This window comes from Peromyscus eremicus, chromosome 5 (assembly GCF_949786415.1).
Source record: "Peromyscus eremicus chromosome 5, PerEre_H2_v1, whole genome shotgun sequence".
Classification (NCBI taxonomy): domain Eukaryota; kingdom Metazoa; phylum Chordata; class Mammalia; order Rodentia; family Cricetidae; genus Peromyscus; species Peromyscus eremicus.
Window position 1 is genome coordinate 121,394,675 of NC_081420.1, and position 20,670 is coordinate 121,415,344.

The 20,670-nt window shown below is 46.0% G+C and overlaps 1 protein-coding gene across 1 annotated transcript in view; it reads right to left on the minus strand.

Moving 5' to 3' along the window:
* Window positions 1–730: 730 nt before the first annotated feature.
* Window positions 731–20,670, minus strand: part of Tbc1d9 (TBC1 domain family member 9) — a 106,539-nt gene continuing 86,599 nt past the window's right edge. The window contains exons 12-21 of the mRNA XM_059263081.1: window positions 20,050–20,335; window positions 19,117–19,246; window positions 16,660–16,758; window positions 16,416–16,484; window positions 14,522–14,762; window positions 10,573–10,638; window positions 9,431–9,517; window positions 4,581–4,655; window positions 4,385–4,488; window positions 731–2,766 (exon numbers count right to left, since the gene is read on the minus strand). Of these exons, the coding sequence (XP_059119064.1) occupies window positions 2,050–2,766; window positions 4,385–4,488; window positions 4,581–4,655; window positions 9,431–9,517; window positions 10,573–10,638; window positions 14,522–14,762; window positions 16,416–16,484; window positions 16,660–16,758; window positions 19,117–19,246; window positions 20,050–20,335 (1,874 nt within the window). The 3' untranslated portion in view covers window positions 731–2,049. The remainder of the gene's footprint in view (window positions 2,767–4,384; window positions 4,489–4,580; window positions 4,656–9,430; window positions 9,518–10,572; window positions 10,639–14,521; window positions 14,763–16,415; window positions 16,485–16,659; window positions 16,759–19,116; window positions 19,247–20,049; window positions 20,336–20,670) is intronic.

Below are 20,670 nucleotides of genomic sequence, written 5' to 3' on the forward strand. Positions count from 1 at the left end.
CTCCCACTCTCAGTATTCCTTAAGTGTCTTGCAGGCTGTTCCAAGCTGCCTGACATTGTGCTGGGAACAGAATTCCGGTCCTCTGGAAGTGCATCAAACGCTCTTAACTGCTGAGCCATCTCTCTAGCCCCAAGCATTTTAAATTAGATAACTGGTAACAATTACCTTTCTTTGTTTCAAATATTCTTAGAATCTTGCATTGTATTTCTTTATTGTATTCTTTTTAAATCTCTCTCTCTCTCTCTCTCTCTCTCTCTCTCTCTCTCTCTCTCTCTCTCTGCATATTATGTCTGTATGTAGCTGTTTGGGGTGTGGTGTTCCTGTGGATGAGCCTACATTTACCACAACTTGCATATGGAGGCCAGAGATAGGATCTCTTTAGTTGTTTCTGCTCGTGCCTGGATGACCCGTGCGTGTCTGGTGACTCTCCCATCTTCATGTCCCATCTCACCACAGGGCACTAGGATTACAGATGCCCACCACTACAGCGTACACTACAGCATGCTTTAGATACGTCCTGGGATCCAAGCACAGGTCCATACCCAAGCACACCAAGCATTTAACCACTGAACCATCTTCCCAGCTCTACGCATTTTCTTTCCTCAAAATATTCGCCCATAAAATTTTACGGACTTAGTCCAAATAGTTGTCTACTGATAGTTTCTGTACAAAACTGTCAAAGAAACAACACAGGGTCTCAGGCAGCAACTCAAGCACAAAGACACAATGCTGCATCTGAAGTATTTTATTTGTTCACATTTATCCTAGTTGAGGTTCATACTACTTCATTTGACAATTTAAAATCATTCTGTAAACAAAATAAAAAAATCACAGCTGCAACAGCTAAATGAAGGACATGGTGTGTAATAAAAGAAGGGAGCGTGTGGAAAAGAATGTCAGAATAAGCAAAGGACATGTGAACATGACTATGAGGCCAGGAGGGGAGGGTCCCAGTGTCTGTAGGGAACAAAGGCATTACGGTAACTCAACAGAAGCAGGAATTCAAAGTGCAGGTGTGCCAGCCTGGATTTCCACATCCCTTCAGGAGACAGAACATTCTCTTCTGTTATATAAAGTGACAAGTTCTGTTTTAAACATCTAGTTACGTTACCTTGCAGAGTCTCTTTGCTGCATACATTACATCTACACCGACTTAATGGGGAGTTGGTCATGTGTGATACATGATATAGTCTCTTGACTCTACAGAAAGTGTGGAAATGGTAAAGATCATTGGTTTATTTCTTTATTACATTTTTTGCTGTATTTTCAATGAGTAACAAGAATCTAGAAACCCAGGATGAGAAGCATCAAGACTTCCAGTCCTTCCAAACCAAACTGGAAACAAGAAGCTGATCCTGTGTCCTCGTTGCTTTCACATTCTCAGGTGGGTGGTTTTTTTTCTGGCCAGCTGATATAAATAATCAGAGCAAGTTGTCGATGTCCGAACTGGTCAAATAGATCATTCTAGCATCATGTAAAAACCGCTTACATTTTCATAACTGCTTGGAACCCAGATGTGTCCCCTTTGAAGGGGGACCAGCGTAGAATATGATTTTTGGATAGAGGGTTTTTATGAAATATATTTCAAATCTTAAAAAATATTTTTAAGACTTACTAAAGTAGTTCAAGATTTCCCCCAGCTGACAACGCCCTTTCCTTGTGTTTACTCCATTTTCCTCCCAGATTGAATTTTATTTGAGCCTGAATGCCCAGAGCACGGCTGTCTTATTAGCATCACACAGCACTGTTTTTACACCATGGAGACAGCTGGACAGCAAGAGCACTAAGTTATAATACACATATCACTGACAGTTTGGTTTTTTTTTTTGAGGGGGTCACTGAATAAAGTAGATTCTGGTCGCCACACCCCACAGGCAGACTGCTAGTGCCTTACTTTGGGGTGTCTATCTATTTCTCACCAGTTTTCATTGTATTACATTATGAAAACACCAGGCTTCAAGCCAGGTACTAATAAATATTTAATTTAAAAGAAAAGAAACCCCCCCGACACAGAAGAACATAAAAAACTCCTTTGCCCCCCGTCTCATGTCAGCCAGACAGGGCAGAGATTTCATAGTCACTGGCTGAGGTGAGGGGCTTGCCTAGCATCCGGATGTTCTTCGCACTGGTGACCCTGGCCATCATGCACACTGGCTTGTCAAAGTACTTCACCAGAGCAGGCTCTGTCAGGAGTGAGGCTAGGAACTGCTCAAAGGTAATGGCCCAGTCCCGGTCCAGGCTGCTGCTCCGGGGCAGGGTGGCTGTACCCTGGCTACTACGCACCAGGACCGTGTCCTCCCCAATGTCCTCACAGTGCAATTTGTCCTCCTCGTGGGAGCCGGCACTCAGCACCGAGTAGGACGACATGGAGCTGTCATCCTTGGTATCATCATCGGAGATTAGCATGGAGGAGCAGGCCCCATTGTCCCTGGGTGAGGAGTCCTCCAGTTTAATATCCTCCATCTGCCCTCCCAGTGAGTGCTCCTCACTGTCAACTGCCAGGCTGGCTGGGAGTGGTTCTGCGGATTCCATGGTGTAGGGCTGGCTGGGCCCCTTCTTGGGGAAGAGCATGCCTGGGATGGCCTGGCTGCAGGGTGGCCCGGTAACACCATCCTCCTTGGCAGGCTGAGTAATGAAGAACTTGCCCACCTCTCCAATCTCCAACAGGAGGCTGGTCACCGCAGCTGTGGCATGGTACAGCTCCTGCTCGTTGGGGTCTTCGCTGAACATGTTGTACATGGTCTTACAGAGCTCGATAAACTGCCCCTGGAGAATGAATGGGAAAGGTGAGGAGCTAAGAGCAAGGACTGAGCAACTATTAAACCACACCCTTAAAGATCCCAGGAAAATGCTCTTGGAGGAGGGATGGACCTACTGTTATGATGTCTTTATCAGTCTATGTCTTTTTTAATTAGAAAATTTGAAACATCCACAAAACTAGCAAGAGTAAAATGATAAAAGCCTTCATAGACTCACCACCAAGAGTGACTACAGCAGAGGCTGGGGGATGGCTCAGTAGCTAACTAAAGTACTTTCCTGAAGCCTCCTAAGAACCCATATTATAAGAGGGAGGGGAGGTGTGGTGACGTGCATTTGTTATCCCAGAACTGGGCGAGACAGATGGGTCCTTGGGGCTCACTAGCCAGCTTTGCCTCCTTGGTGAGCTACGGGCCAATAAGGGACTCTGTCTCAAAACACAAGGTGGGTTGCTCCTGAGGGATGGTAGCTGAGGCTGTTCTCTGGCCTGCATATGTGTATCCACACATGCACCCATATGTGTGCACCTGTACACATGAAAACACACCCTTCACACACAATGACTGAGCTACACTTTGCTCAATTCCTTCTTCTGCTGCCACTTGGTTGTTTTGAGACAGAGCTTCACTATGCAGCCCAGGCTGGTTCCAAACTCATTATCCTCTTTCCTCTGCCTCCTCAGTGCCGGGACTACCGGCATGGACCACCAGGTCTGCTCCTCAGTACCAGGACTATAGGCATGAACCACCAGGTCTGCTCCTCAGTACCAGGACTATAGGCATGGACCACCAGGTCTGCTCCTCAGGGCTGGGACTACAGACTACTACTATGCTTTGCACTATATCCTGTTTTCTTTATCTTTTCTTTATTATCTTTTTCTCTTTGCTGAAGAATCTTAAGGAGGCAGCAGACTCATCTCATCTTAGATCTCTGAAGTTTTAGGTCAGCTATAATGGCCTTTACCATGACACAGCTCCTCACTTCCCTGTATGGAAGTGAGGACTTCACTTCTGATCTGCGCCCTGTCTGTTCCTTAGCAGTTAACTCACCATTTCATGATCTTAACCACTATACCCCTCCTCCAATTACATTTTCACTCTTAGGGAAAATGTGTTAGACATTTCTACTGCTGAACACAGTGACATGGAACACTATGAACTGGAATATCTGAAGGTAATTCTACTGATAAGGGTGGGATGTATGGCTCTCAAAACTTAGTACTTCATGTTCAAATTTTCTTCTAGGAGAACATTTTCTCACAGCCAAGCATAATTTTGACGCAAAAGAAATAAATCCAAACAGGACTGGAGATGTAGCTCAGCTGGTAGAGTACTTGCCAGGCATGTATGAAGTCCTGGGTTCAACTCCCAGCACTACATAAACTGGATGTGGTGGGCACAGGCCTGTAATCTTAGCACTTGGGAGGTGGAGGCAGGAGGATTGGAAATTCAAGGTCATCCTCAGCCACACAGTGAGTTGGAGGCCAGCCTGCACCACATGACATCTTGTCTTAACAACAACAACAACAACAAAAGCAAAAATCCCCAAACCCAAGCAGATAATAGTTAAGTACCCCCAAGCCCCCACCGTCTTTGGGGTACTCATTCTACATTATAGAGTCTCTTACCTGATTCAACTTGGGCAAATCCTTTGCATTTTTTGATTTAGACTTATTTTCTGCAGTCCATAGTTTCAGATAATTACGGTTTTCTTGGGAATTTGCCCTCTTCCCTACAATCCAAATGCCAAGAGATGAATGTTCGTAGGTCAAGAAACAAGAAGTCAGGCAGCAAGCAGGCAAATAGAGAGGAAGATGTCTGTACCTTTGTCCTGCTTCAGACTCACTGTGACGAAACCGTCCTCTGTACTCTGCTTGCTTCTGCTGTCCAACCCAACGACTACCAGAGGACATTCGGAAGAAAGAAGGGTGTTACAGAGTAACTACAGGCTTAGCAGTAGAACATGAAGATTCTACAGGCAGAGCGGCCTGATTTAGCAAACAGAAATTTCAACGCTGGTTATGGAGACAGGCCAGCTGTTCGAGCTATGATGCTCTCGCAGGGACCCAGAGTTTTGTCTCAGCATCCACATCAGGTGGCTTAAAACTGCCCGTCACCCCAGCTCCTTCTTCTGGCTTCTTCTGGTCCACACACTCACATGACACACGTGCACATACACACACACACACACAAATCAATAAAAATAAATCTTTAAACATAAATACATACATAAAATACAAGTATCCCATGTCAGATAATCTGTTGGTCAAAGTGTATTCATGATGTATACTTACACTAAACAAATTATTTTTTAGAAATCTGAACGTCATTGGATGCCACATATTTTATCTGGCAACCCTACCTCTAGGTGAAGGATGGCCCTGGATTTATTTCTCATAGCTGGGGTTTATTGTACAATGAAAAATGAAAAGGATGATGCCATGTGGTCTGCAGAAGTTGAAGAAAATGGCGGTGTTTCCCAGCATTCCACCCTGTCTGTGATCTAGCACTTCTCAAGAGTTTGCTGTGACTTGAAACAGAACCGAGGAGTGTATGCTGTCAGGGACATGGAATGCCAGTAGAAGCAAGACTGCTTCCATAATTCGGCATCTCTAAAATATGGGTTTTCAAGGACCTAGTTATAACTGCATTTTCTTCATAAAATTGGACATTACAGGACACACAGACACATGAAGGACAAGAGGTACAACACTCCCAGATTCTGATGGAGCTGGCTAACTGAGAGTGTGACTGGTTAGACCCCATAGCTATTAGGAATGGACCAGTTCTCAGCTGCCACGTGTTCAAATTCATCTGCATTAAACTTGGTGAACCCATGCTCGTCTGGGATGTGGATCTTCTGGCAGCCAGGGAACTTGAACTTGGCTCTATGAAGCTTTCTCCTTGTGTTCCTAATCCTGCAGTTTGGTGCAAATGGACACGGTGACCTGGCTATATCAACCCTGGCCCAGGGGCCACGCGTCTTCTTAATGGCACTGCGCCCCTGTCTGGAGCCCTGTCAGCCCTATTGCAGGAAATCTCATTGGTGTGGATGACTGGAAAGGGTGGAGTCTCGCCTGAATATGAAAGCCATCTTTGCCACAACTCCGTATCATGTATTTGTTGGGAGAAACACAAGAGGCCTCCAGGGCTTAGGGGAGAGTCGCTGGTACTTATCTGACACTGTGTGATAAGTCAAAGATTCAGATTTTGGCATCAGAGACACTTTGGCAGGAGGAAGACTTTGGGTATGGCTTATTCTTATAACACTGTAACACAGGTGTGTGTGTGTGGGGGGGGTTCATGGTGAGAAGAGGGCTTTTGGTGGGCATCAGAGGAAAGGAAGACTATTTTCAGAAAAAATCCTAATGACATCAACATTCCCACTGGACTTTAAGGAAAACGATAATTAACTAAGCACATACATATACACAAACATTTTCAGAGACTTCCTCTAAAGAACCAATGAAAACGGGCCGGCAAGTCGAGCTCAGCAGGTGAACGTGTCTGCTGTCAAAGCTAATGCCCTAACTTCCATCCCTGGGGCTCACATGGCACAGGGAGAATTGACTCCAGCAAGTTGTCCTTGGACCTCCAAACATGGTCTGTGACACACACACACACATGTGCACATGAATGCGCGTGGACACACACAAACACACACACAAAGAAATGTAATAATACCAAAGAAAAAAACAAAAACAAAAGCAAGGTCTGGGAACATAGCCCAGTGGGAGCTTATGTGCTCATGTGCAAGGCCCTGGTTTTCATCCCCAGCATTTCAGCAAAAACAAAACCCAAAATTGTCTAAGTAGTGTGACCTCAGTTTTAGATGGGTATATTGTGTGTGTGCACAATCACACACAGTATAGGAAAATATGGAAAAGAAGTATTTCAAGATATGAATAATTAGTAATTGTATGAGTAAGATTTTCAGCTTATCATATACATATATATATGTATATATTTTGTTTGTTTTTGTTTTTGAGACAGGGTTTCTCTGTGTAGCCCTGGCTGTCCTAGAACTAGTTCTGTAAACCAAGCTGGCCTTGAACTCAGAATTGCACCTGCCTTACGCCTCCTGAGTGCTAGGATTAAAGGCATGCATCACTACCACCCGGCCTATCTTGTATATTTTAATCTATATTTTAGAACATCCATCACAAAGAAACCACACTGCTGGAATTAGAAAAATACTCTGAGAAAGCATTGTAAGGACATCCCACAGTGCGGCATGCTACTGTCTCAGAAGCATTTGTGTAAGAGGAGAATCCTCTCTGAAATGAGCATCCCTAAGAAGGTAAGGCCAACACGTTGCAGATGCACCGGCTGCCCACATGAAGAACAGCAGTGTGCTCAGGACCACGTGAGAGATGGTAACTACAGACTATGTGATCTCAAGGACCACGTGAGAGATGGTAACTACAGACTATGTGATCTCAAGGACCACGTGAGAGATGGTAACTACAGACTATGTGATCTCAAGGACCACGTGAGAGATGGGTAACTCCAGACTATGTGATCTCAGGACCATGTGAGAGATGGTAACTCCAGACTATGTGATCTCAGGACCACGTGAGAGATGGTAACTACAGACTATGTGATCTCAGGACCACGTGAGAGATGGTAACTACAGACTATGTGATCTCAGGACCACGTGAGAGATGGTAACTCCAGACTATGTGATCTCAGGACCACGTGAGAGATGGTAACTCCAGACTATGTGATCTCAGGACCACGTGAGAGATGGTAACTACAGACTATGTGATCTCAGGACCACGTGAGAGATGGTAACTCCAGACTATGTGATCTCAGGACCACGTGAGAGATGGTAACTACAGACTATGTGATCTCAGGACCACGTGAGAGATGGTAACTACAGACTGTGATCTCAGGACCACGTGAGAGATGGTAACTACAGACTATGTGATCTCAGGACCACGTGAGAGATGGTAACTACAGACTATGTGATCTCAAGGACCACGTGAGAGATGGTAACTACAGACTATGTGATCTCATCAGGTCTCCAACACACACAATTTGGCAGCTGTCATCTCCATTATCCATGAGAAACTGAGGCTCAGAGGCAGGATTCTGCTTGTAGTCACGCAGGTCACAATATGCAGAGTTAGCAGCCAGCTCCTTGGCACCATCTGAAGTTTAGAAGCAGGCCTACACTGGACTTATTCAGATACAGCAAGAGCTAAGAGGCCCAAACCAGCAAACAGCCCCAAGAGGCAGCCATGTTTATACTGCTGGACCTGGGTGAGGTGCTGCTTAAACTCCCAAGGCAAAAGCCACGATACGGAACATATGTGTTTGGAGATAGATGCAGCGAGTCACACTGCATATTTATGCCAAATGGCATCTGTGTAGACCAAACAATCACACAGAAGAGGGTTTTGCAAACTTCTAAAATGGGCCAGATGGTGAACAGTCATCCCTGGAAGTCCACGGAGGGTTGGTTCCAGGACCCCCCTTGTGGATACCAAAATCCACAGGCACTCAGATATGCTGTGCACTTGTGTACAATCTATTTACACCCGCCTACATATTTTAAACTGTCTCTAGACTGCAACTAATGTGATGCAAATGCTATGTGAACAGTTGGAATGCCCCAGTGTTTAGGAAATAACGAGGAAAAAAAGGGGGGTTTGCATATGTTCAATCTAGATGCGCTGTTTTGTCTGAATATTTTTCAATAAACAATTGGCTGAATCTGTGACTGTGCATAGAGTCTGGTGTGTATTTCAGCCTTTGAAGACCATATAGTTTCTGCCTTAACTGCTTGGTACTGTTACTCCTGCACAAATTAAACCAGTAAGCATGGGGTGTGCTCCTTCAACTCCATCTACCGGTACTAGAGGTCACATGTTGCATACTTTTTACAGGGCAAGAAATATGTTCCATTTGATTTTTAAAAATTTTAAATTTAAAACATGAACAGCTTTCTAAGTTCACGGGTTCAAAACAGGTGGTAGGTTGGGTCCAGCCCCTGAGCTGTCCTTTGCTTTGCAGCGGTTATATAGGGCATACACAAATTATGACAATGTCTTTATCAGTTTTTTTTAAACTCCCCCCTTAAGTGCATGCATGTGTGTGTGTGTGCATGTGTGTGTGTGTGTGTGTGTGTGTGCATGCGTGTGGGTGTGTGTGCACTCAAAAAAGTCAGAGGATAAACTTGGGTGTGTTCCTTAGGAATGCTATTACCTTGGTTTTGGCCTGGAGCTTGTCCATTAGGTCAGGCTAGCTAGCCAGGGAGCTTCGCCTCCTCAGAGCTGATTCCAAGTGCATACTGTGCACACCTCACTTGTTTCAAAATGTGCGTTTGGGGTTGAACTCTAGTCCTTGTGCCTGACGGCAGGCACTTTAAAGCCCAAGCCATCCTCCCAGCCTGAGAATGTCTTCTTAAACCAATACCAGTGGTAATCCTGGACAGCGGCGTGTCAATGCACAATGTTGTGAGGGAAGGGGGGGGAAACTGTATGGCATTACAAGCCAGAGTTTTGCTGAGCCAGCAGGATGCAGTGGGTATGGTATCTGCTGCCCATGGTGCTTACCCTCAAAAATGTGAAGGTCCGTGTTAGGCAACCTAACTTACACACTTCTTTCCTCAATTACAGCAGGCTCTACAGGAGATGAACACAGTGCCCGTAGGGAGGAACGTCACCTACCGTGCGTGCATTCTGGGGTGATATCTTCAAAGAAGTACTGGGTGGCTTCAAAGGCAGAGTCGGGCTCATCTTGATCGGAGGATGGCTCTGTGGGAGAGTGTTGGGACTGTGACTGAACAGTAAGTTCCCTTACTCAGGCAAATGACAGCTGATGATGAAAGTCTGAACTCATCAAAGTGGGATGGAGGGGGAGGCACCTGGAAGGCCTCTGTGGGGGTCACTTTGTTTTTAACTCCATCTTAACCCCACACCACTATCCCTCTGCATTTTCCCAAAGACTTTGAAATAATACTTCATAGGTCAGTTGTAGGGCACTGTCTGCCCTACACACCCACATTTACTCCCATCTGGGATGTGAGTGCTTAATCTGCCGTCACTTTTACATTAACGTTTTAGTATTTGATAGACCGGAGCCCCAGGCCTCAGCAGCACGGCCGTTTGTTCCCACCAATGTTAAAACTGCTCCTCAAGACACAAGCCTTCAGCATCTCATTTTCCACCTTGGAATGCTTGTGTCCCACATGCCACCAAAGGTTCTGTATCCTTTCTTGTGGTGGTATTTTACTTGTACTGAAATGTGATTTTAATTGTATGTTAATAAATAAAGTTGCCTGGGGGTCAGAGTTATAGAGCCATAGCAAGTGCATGGCGGTGGTGGCGCATGCCTTTAAGGACCTGGAGGGCAGTACATACAGGCAATGACAAGGCAGTCACGTGTTTAGTTTACAACCAATGAGAAGGCAGAACATCTAGACTATTTAAAGACATACACACAGGAAGTAGGCCTCTTTTTCGGAGAGCTCTCTTGGCTGAAGCAGGATAGCTGAAGCAGGAAGGGTAAGGCTCTTAGTTCTGACCTCTTGGCTTTCTTCTCTGAATCGGCTCTGTGTTTCTTATTTAATAAGACGGTTGGTTACATCTACACTTTCTCTTGAAGGGAGGTGCGCTGCTTTTTATAAGTTCAACTCATCTATGCCACAGGCAAATGACAATCAAATCAAGGACACCCTCATCTGGGAACTCATGTAAAGACTTGGGCCTGGCCTTTGAGGAAGAGTGACAGGCAGAGGTGCCACCAAAGGAAGAGATGTGGAGTCAGGTCCAGGGCACCTGATGCATGCTGCTCTGTGTGGCCCACTTACCTGGCAAGACATGCATTTTGTACAGGAGTTTGAGTTTCTCTGTGAGGTCCCCATGGCATGCAGCACCTAGAAATCATGGAAGAACTCATGTGAAATGTGTCTTGTGAGTCAGTGATGCCCCCAGGCTTAGAGAGCGCTCGAACAAGTTGACTTCTATATAGTCCAACCAAGGCACTGTGTGACGAAAGTTCTGCCTAGGACCTACCTGGGTTAAGACTCTCAAACTAGGAGGTTTGGTTCCAAATGCTCTGTACTTAACTGTGCACTACAGAAGAGCCAGCCTTTCCTTGTCCTCAGTTTCCCCTTCCTGATACTAGCTAATAACAAAAAAAATCTACCAGTGATCTTGACACTGGGACCCCATGACACACATAAAACTTCATATATTTGTACACACAACTATTTTAAATGCATCAGCTAGATGAATGGCTATAGGTATCATAAACAACTTATTAATAGGAAATATCATAAACTGGGCCCTAACAGACTAAACAACAAGTTCAGAAATAAATGAAGAGCATATTCAAGGTTAACTCCAAATTACTTTGAGAAACCCTTTTTCAGTTTCCTGAAATATGTTTTAATTTCGCTCTAACCATTTAAATTTATTCTGACTTTATATGCTTCAATTAAGAGAATCCTCTACTTTCCCCTTTAAACTCTGAGTTACTCTAGCAATCAGAAGATCTGGAATATTTGCATAAGTCCCTGAGGATGAGCCAGTTTGGGAAGAGGGGAGAGAGGACTCAGAATCCAGGTGGGAAGGGATGTTACGTTACTCTGTCCAACCTCTCACTCCCCTTGGGTTCTGATCCACAGCCAGTGTTAACTTGGAACCAATGTCTTTGGGGCATGTTCTAGAGGAAATGTCCTCTGTGTGGGAAATGAAGGACAGGACTTTTAGGCTGGATAACCCTCATTTACAGCCTGGCTCGGACCTGTGTGAACTACATATACCTTCCTCTCACTTGGGTTTGACAGCAGGTACTTACAATGGCCTAAAAAGCCAAGTCAGCAAGTCACCTGACTTCACCGAGCTATCAACAGCAATATTAACAGTAGGCAGGCAGATAATGCTGTGACTCAACATGTTGGTGTCACCCACCACAAGTCCTATGTTGAATCTTGACCGCCAATGGGATGGAGCCATTGACTTTGAGGGGTGAGTAGGTCATGGAGGCGGTGACAGTAGGATTGGTGTCCTTACCCAAGGGACTCACACATAGATAGAACTGTCTACTGTATAAACTGAACGTGATCAATGCTGCAGTGCTTGAGATTCACGCTACAGGATGCTCCCTTGATCTTGGAGTTCTCACCCTCTCGAACCGTGAACAGTCAATTTCTTTTGTGCAAAAAATACTCAGTCTAAAAAGCACTTTGCCAGAGCAACTGGAGCTGACTGAGACAGGTGACAGTTCTTACTCAGTGTGACAGTCACAGCACAAACTATGCCTATGGGCTGCTGGGATTCAAACCAGCAGTTTGTAACCCGTGCCTTAGGGAAAAGCAAATACACACGTACAAACCACTGGGCCAGTGCCTGGTGTGAAAATACTGTAAGCATGTCAGCAGCCATTATAGTTCAAAGGCCTGCTTGCCTTATGTATATACTTAAAGTTCCTTCACGAAAGCCTGCTGAGTGTGTGCACAAGGCTTTATATATAATCACGACGACAGACTTAACCAAGAGGACTTCCCCATGTAACACACTTCCAGCTTCCTCTGATCTTTCACCTCCTTGACATTATCCCTGCAGAGGGGAAGTGGGGAGTGATTTCTGCAGCATCACTGGCTCTATGTCTGGTCATTCATCTTGGCCTGGATATACCATTTAAAGCATACGGTGCAAGGCACAATTGGTTACTACTGATGGTCAATTTAATGGGACCCAGCGTCACCTAGGCATCTATGAGGAAGTTTCTAGATTGAGTTCATTGAGGTTCAAGACATATCCCAAACATGAGTATCACTGTGACATGGGCTGTGTGGGCTCTCAGACCAGATGAGGGACAGTTGCCCTTACCCCGGACATTTCTCAGAGAGCACAGCACGAGTGGGGCTGTTCCCTACTCAAATCAGGCCTGGACCCACTCAACTCCATGGAGACAAAGGCCACACATCATGTTAGAGTCAGCTAAGCTTCTGTTTCCCCACCAGAGAACTGGCTCATCAAAAACCATGTGACTGGCAGTCTGCTAACCTAACTGCTAGGCTTGGAAAGTCCCTGCCTCGATGCAGTACTTCCTCCTTGCACTTCCTCCTGCAAGCTTTGGTATTTGAATTGGTGCATTAATGTTCACCTGTCTTCAACCAGGTCCACATGTGCAAATTAGGTGTACTTCCTTGTTCGTTTGTCCTCTCCTCCCGGGCTTGAGCTCCCCCGTTGCTTAATAAACTGCTGACCCCCGCCCAACACAATCTCCAGAGGCCATCCTCACTGCCACCTGAGACTGCTCCCCAGCCCCCCCTCATCCTGGGACTGCCGGTGCACAATGGCTGATTGGGGTCAGGGACCCTTAGGGTTGGGGTCCCAGACTGAACAGAGCTGAGACCAGGGGCTGAGCTCCTGACTGCAGGTGCAGTGTGACCTGTGGATGTTTCATTAGCCTGCTGCCAATGCTTTCCCCACCATGATGAACTCAAACTGTGAGCCAAAACAAGTCCATAAGTGGCTTAAGTTGTTAGACATCTTGTCCCAGGGGTGAGAAAAGGAATTGATGCAAAGGTAACAGATTGGCACAATTCTCCCAGAAAAACTCACTCTGACAGCCAGACACAAAGCTTGCTGCACCCCCACTTCACATCAAGAGGGCCAAGCTCTCTTACCACGAGACATGTTCTTCATCCAATTCTAAGTGGAGTAAGAATCCAACAAGAATACAGGGAAGTGAGCAAGGTGGATAGATAGCAACCCATGTCCTGCTGGTCAGGCGTATGGTGTGGGTGCATGCCTGTGAATGCTTGTGTGCATGTGTGAGTACACACTCATGTCCTAGCTATGGGTAGTCCTTCAGCCAGGAAATGGACAGGGAAGACTTCCATTTAGACAGTGAGATGTTTTCCAGTCCTTTATTAAAATAGATTTAGTGTTACTTAGAAATAGTAGGAAATTATATATTAGAAAGGTTTACCTATATGCAATTATTTTTATATAGGATATATTTTTAATTATTATATTTGTTTTGTAAGACAGAAGCAATCCAATCTACTATCTAGAGCAGTGGTTCTCAACCTTCCTGATGCTATGACCCTTTAATACAGTTCCTCATATTATAGTGACCTCCAACTATAAAAGTATTTTTGTTGCTACTTAACTGCAATTTTGCTACTGTTATGAATTGTAATGTAAAGAACTGTGTTTTCCAATGCTCTTAGGTGACCCCAGTGAAAGCGCTGTTTGACCTCCAAAGGGGTCGCAACTCAGAGGTTGAGAACCACTGGTCTAGATATTCCTTTTTCTCTGGGAAACCCATCAAGGTTGTATGTTTATGTTAGCATTTTACTGCCATATGCACTCTACTAATGTATTTGTTTAAGCCTACATCATGTTAGCTACTTATGTCTATGGTGTGTGTGTGTGTGTGTGCGTGTGAAGATCAGAAGACACTCTTTGGGAGTTGGCCCTTTCTCTCCACCATGAGGGTCCTGGGGATTGAACTCAGATCATCATGTTTGGGAGCAGGTGCCCTTACCTGCTGAGCCACCTCACAAGCCCTTGGATAACATATTTTGAACTCAAGTTGACATCTGTCTCATTTAGAAGGCTGTACATTGTCCCTATAACAGGGCTATTAACTGAACACAATCTTATAACCAGCATGCAATCCTCATATGTGTTCCTCCTTCCTCTAGACCCAGTGTGGGGGCCTTGAGGGAAGTAGGGGGGAACCCCAGGTTACAGCCCCATTGACCCCACCCAACTCATGCAAGAATACCATGTCCTTACTCAGTCCAGAGACGAACTCTCGGAAGTTAATTAAGGAGTCCCCATTCTCATCTAACAGCTGGAACAAGCGGGAGGCTAGCACATCAGAGTGAGTGCCACATGCCCAGGGAAAGAGAAGCACAAACATGCCCTTGAACTGCTCAAAGTCAATGCGGTACTGCTCCAGGTAAGGCAGGCTGGGGTCGTGCCGGTCCAGGGCATTGCTGCTCCCACCCCAGTAGCAGCTGGTTAGGTGCTCAGCCTGAAAAACGATACAGAGTGGTTACTCCAACTTTTATAGCCCCAGATCACACACTATTATCTGAGGCACTGTATTCATTCTGCAAGTGTGTGCTCTTCCTACCATACACAGGTACATCTAACTTGAAGACCCTTAAGTCTAGGAGATACCATGGTGAGAGTGAAGAGCTAGGCTCAGCAATAGCTTCCTGATGCTGTGCATAGAAACCAGCATCTCATTCCAAGAACGCAGGACTATACTACACTGATCCATTATGTATCAAGTCAACACACATTTGGCCTACAAACCGGGGAGAGAGCAAAAAGAAAGAGATAGCGGTGCCCTCTAGTGGCTAAGAGGTGAGTGGGCGCTTTAGGGAGATCCCTCAGTCCCAAACTCTGTTCCCCTAGGAGCTGTCCACAGGATGTTGGTGGTGTTCTTCATGTTTGTTCCTGGACTATCTTTGAACTGCTCCAAAGCTGTATTGGTGGCTTTTGTTTTGAGACAACATTTCATGCAAGCTAGGTTGGTCTTGAATTTGCTATGTAGTCAAGGATGACCTTGAACTCCTGATGTTCCCGCCTCCAACTCCCAGGTACTGGGATGAGAGGCACGAGCCACCACATCTAGCTGCAGATTTAGTCCAGAGAGTAAATTAGAGATTGTGGCACGATTGTTTCTTGCGTGATGGGAATCTTATGAACCTTTTCCCCGTCAATGGCCACATTCTAATCTGTGACAGATGACAAAACTTTTTTGAAGAAAAGAATTACATTTAAAAAAATATTAGACTGTTATTTTTCTTATTAAGGATGAATAGTGGCTTAAGGAAAAAGGATGGAAAACACAGAGATTGAACCTATGATGCTCTTCCCTGGACCTGTAGACAGTTTTTGTTAGGGTTTGGGTATGAACCAGCCCCACAACAATGTCATATGTTGAAAAGCTGGTGCCCAGAAGATGGATCCAATCATTAAGAGGTGACTGGATCATGAGAGCCTGACCTTCATCAATGGATCAATCATTGTTGGTCTTACTGGGACATGATAGAAACTTCTGGAAGTGGAGCCTGGTTGAAGGAAGTGTGTCATGTCTTGTCTTGGACCCTCCCTTGGTGTAGTTCTGTTCCCTGGCTGCCATGATGTGATAATGTTGCTCCTCCATGCCCTTTACCATGATGCTGTGCATCAGCACAGCCCGGATGGACACAGCAGGCCAACCATGGGTCGGGAGACTTCGGAAACAGTAAATTCAAAGCACCCAGGCCTCTTAACATAGTACGCTTCTTCTTCTAGCTATATATTATTTTTCCTTAAGGCAACTTGGGGCTTAGTAGGGGAGATTATGAGTTATAAGAACTTCAGGCAGAATTTGAACTTGACCACCACTATTCTGTGGAGTTTTAAAAATCCAGGTTCCATGTTCTAAGGTCCAAGAAAACAACTCCTCTGGTTAGGAAGTGAGCTACAACATCAACTTAAATTAGTGCTAATCATTGATTTACTTCCCCACTAAGGACGGCAGCTTTGTCTCCTGGCTCTGTCTTTCCCCTTGTGCATGTTGGGGACCTGTGGAACCCCTAAACCACCTAATAGAAAGATCAAGAAGTCCCAGAACAATTAAAGAAAGTTTTTTCATCCCTTTGAACGGGCATGAATTTACTTTGAAACTCACCTTGAAGAGAGCATACAGTTCTTCCAGCTCATCAATGGTAAAGGAGGTCTCTGTCACAATGGTCCGTACCTATAAAGTGGTGAGCACAGTGACTCCCACAGATTCAAAACATATCATGCTGGGAGAGCCTCTAAGTTCTTCTTTCAAGATCTGCCAAGCTGGAGCTGGGGAGCCAGCAGGAGTGTGCACAAGGAGGGGGAAAGTGAGGTACCCCCCCACCCCCGCTGCCCTTCAGAGGATTTACCACATTGCGTTTGGTGGTGTCCTCCAGGGTCTGGATCACTTTCAGCCTCTGCTTGAATCTCATCTGCTCAATCAAATCCGCCCGGATAGTTCCGAATTTCTGGAAAGGAGCAATATTGGTGTTTCTGAAAAAATGTGCTAAGGTCACAGGAACACCTGCAGACTGGTGGAAATGTTCACAACTCAGAATAAATGGCTCTCTCCACAACAGTGACCTTGACTAGATTTTATGTTGGGAAGCCAATCTGGAACCATGAATTACTGATCCAGAGAGTCTCCCATTTCTAGCAGCAGAACTAAATTTCAGTCACACATGTTTTCCTTGAGTCGACAGCCTATGCAGAAGAACGCTCAGATGTGAGGCCGTGTGCGCTGGGATGCGTGTGTGTGATGGGAAGGGGAGCACCTGCTCCCAGGTGGAGAGCTGAAGAGGCTGGGAGGCGCGCGCGCGCGTGCGTGTGTGTGTGTGTGTGTGTGTGTGTGTGTGTGTGTGTGTGTGTGATGGGAAGAGAAGCACCTGCTCCCAGGTGGAGAGCTGAAGAGGCTAGGAGGCGTGTTTGTTGATCTCCACGCTCCTTTAACCGCATTTGCTGGGATCAGAAGTCCACACGGGCATTCTGTGAGCTGGCCATCTCTCCAAATGCTAACCTGCCCATGGCCTGCATGTTTTCCCAACTCAGACAATAAAGGGAAACATAAGATTTGTTTCCATTAAACAGCCCAATTCAGGACTTGGTAAGAATAGTCATTGAAACGATTCACTCTGGGGTTAACTGAGAGAGAGAAGCTCCCAGGGGAGGGACGTCTTCGGATCCCAACAGCAGCTCAGTGAGCCTCTACTCTACCGTGACTGTGGGGGCTGGGCGGTGGCTCAGCCAGTGAAGGGCTTGCCGCTCAGGGTTGAGGACCTGAGTTCTAATCCCCAAAAGCCTCATAAAAGAGCCTGTAATACCAGTACTGGGAAGACTGAGACAGGAGGATTTATGGGGCTTTCTGGTAAGGTAACCAAACTTTGGGGCTCCATGTTCAGCAAGAAGATCCTGTCTCAAAAATGTAAGGCAGAAAGCAGCAGAAGAAAACTGCCGCCAATCTCTGACCTCGATATGCGCGCGCTCACACACACACACACACACACACACACACACACACACACACACACCATCAAGGGCCAAATTTAGTGGCATAGGTCTTGCTAAGATTTTCTAGGACTCAAGAGGCTGACCTGGGAGGACTGACTTCACTTCTGGGACAGGGCAAGGCAGTGCAGAGGTTTCTCCATCTTGGAATCTTGCTGAGGCCATTGCAGGTTTGACTAGAATTTGGGGTCCTTGATGGAGAATCCCTTGGAAAATTACCCAGCTCTACTCCAGAAACCTGAAGTCAGGATGCCCTAACTAACTTACCTAACTTACTTTAGTCTGCTTGGGCGGAATCCCCGACAGCTAAGTGATTATCTCAGCATCTGTTAAACTGTTTGCTTCTGCAAAACTGTCAAGTGAGATACCAGGGCATGGTTTCTGCTTTTAAAAACCCAATGGTCTGGACACTTGGGCCACACCTAACTCCTTGAATACTGGGTGTGGTCCCAGTCTGTTGGAATAAAGATTTCCAATTGGCTATCAACTGTGTCTGAGTGGTCATCTCTAGTGGGACACTGGTAACACTTGAGGGATAGCCCAAGATACATAACAAGACATTTCCTCAGTAAAAAGAAAAAGAAATAAAAAATAAATAAATAAAAATTGTCTGAAAGTATATACTTCAGGGGAGTTCTAACTACTTAGTGTGGGAATGGGGAATGAGTCATTGATGAAGGTTTCCCACGATGGCTCCTCAACCCACTGAGCGTTGAAACTGACACTCTTCTAGATCACCTGTCAGAGGGCCAGAGCTTGCCATACCATTTACAACAAGTTAAGGCCCAAGAGAAATCCTGGGGTCCACTCGGCGTCCATCTCTGAGACCAAAACTGTTAGCTTACAGATTGCCTGCCTCCGACAACTAATTCTCACAATGTAAAAGGGGATGGGATTTCTGTCTGTCCCTAAATTCATGTTTAAACTTAATTCCCACTTGCTGCAGCATGGACAGGGAAGGTCTTATCTTCAGTTGTTTAGATGAGAAAGAATGCTATAGAAAGGGCTTGCAGAAGCAGGATATTTCTCCTGAACTTCTGCCCCACGAGGACATGGTTCCTCCCACCTGCAGGACACAGATGGTGTCCAAGGAAACAGAAAGATGGGGCTGTATCCCATAAGCACCTGGCCGTAGGCTTCCAAGGCTCTTGAACCATGAGAAGTCCATCCTTAATCTTTACGAAGCAATCGGACTGCTGTATTCTATGGTGACAGGACTAACTGGATTGAGAGGTCGGGAGAGGCGGTGTGGGACCCAAGCCCAGCTGAGCTGGGTGGGAGCACGGGGGTACTCTTATCACATGGCTGGGAAGCAGACCCACCTCGTAGGATGTTCCTATGAGTCTGAAGATGTCCACCGCAGGGTAGGGCCCCACATCGTCACTGAGCAGGGAGTGGAGATGAGGGATGGGAGGCAGCGTGCTGTCTTTGTTGGTCACACTGTCTAAGTACCTTAGGTGAGACATGAACCAGCTGTCACTGGAGGAACTGTGATGCCTCAGTTACAGATCTCTAATTGTACATATTAAGACAAAAATCTAAGACTTTCTTGTCTCTGTTTGTGCTTCTCTTTCTCTTGGAAGTTCTGGGGATTGAACCCAGCAAGTTATGCATCCTGAGCAACTTGATGGCCCCAGCCCCCCTTTTACCTTTAATTTCAAGATGGGTTCTCACTAAGTTGGCCAGGCTGGCTTTAATATATGATTCCCCTGCCTCAGCCTTCTGAACAGCTGGGATTATAGTGTGCAACATCAGGCCTTACTAAGATCTTCTTAAAATCAGAAAGAAACTGCCTTTATCTTTTAAGAAAAAGACCGTTGTGCTGGGGGGATGGCTAAGGGGTTAAGAGCACTTGCTGTACAACCTTGAGGGCCGGATCTCAGCACTCACAGAAGCCACGTATCCAAGCACACTGTAACTCCAGCTCTAAGGGAGGCAAAGCGGGAAGAGAGGGAGACCTCTGTTCACGGGCTTCCAAGCTAGCCGAGGAAACATGAGTCCTAGGCTTAGGGAGTGACCCTGCCTCAAGAGGATGGTGGAGAGTGATGGACAAAGATACCCAGTGTCCTCTGCATATGAGCACAGGTGCATCTACCTGCATATATATGCACATAAATATCATACACATCTGGAAAATAAATAAACCTTAAAAATGAAAAGAATATGAATGTGTCCTGGCCACAGAGAAAAATAGGTCTTTTGGTCAATGAAGTCAAATTCATGAGGTGGCCCCAAAGCCAGACACAGCACAGTACCTCCCCAAAACAGTCATGGCCTCTCCATCGTCCTTGCAGTTTAACAGTTTATCCACGTTGGCATCCAGTACAGCGAGGGCCAACTGGAATATCACTTTGATTCCTTCATAGAAGAAACAGTCCACGACCACCACTGCACTCTCAAACGGCATCACGCTGAGGAAGAGTGTGAGGAACCACGATAGGGAGATGGTAGAAATCACACCCAGGTCCTGCATGCAGTCGTACAGCTGTGGGACGTAGTCTCGTGCCAGCTCCTCGAAGACTCCCTGGTCCACCAGGGCACCTGAGTGGGTGACACAACATGATCGGTTAGCCCTGCACCTCCCTGGAGGACCGAATCAAATGGACGGGCTGCGGTCCACCTCCATTTCTGTTGCTATGACAAAATGCCCTGACGAAAGCAACTCAGGGCAGAAAGGGTTTAACTTATCTCACAGTTCCAGCGTAAAGTCCATGACCGCAGGGAACTCAAGGCAGCATGAACCTGGGCAGCTGTTCACACCCACGGGCAAGAGCAGAGAGAAATGGGCACACATTCATACTTCATGCTCAGCTAGCTTTCTCTATGCTTATACAATCCAGGGCCCCAAAACAGGGAATGGTGCTGGGTCTTCTCAC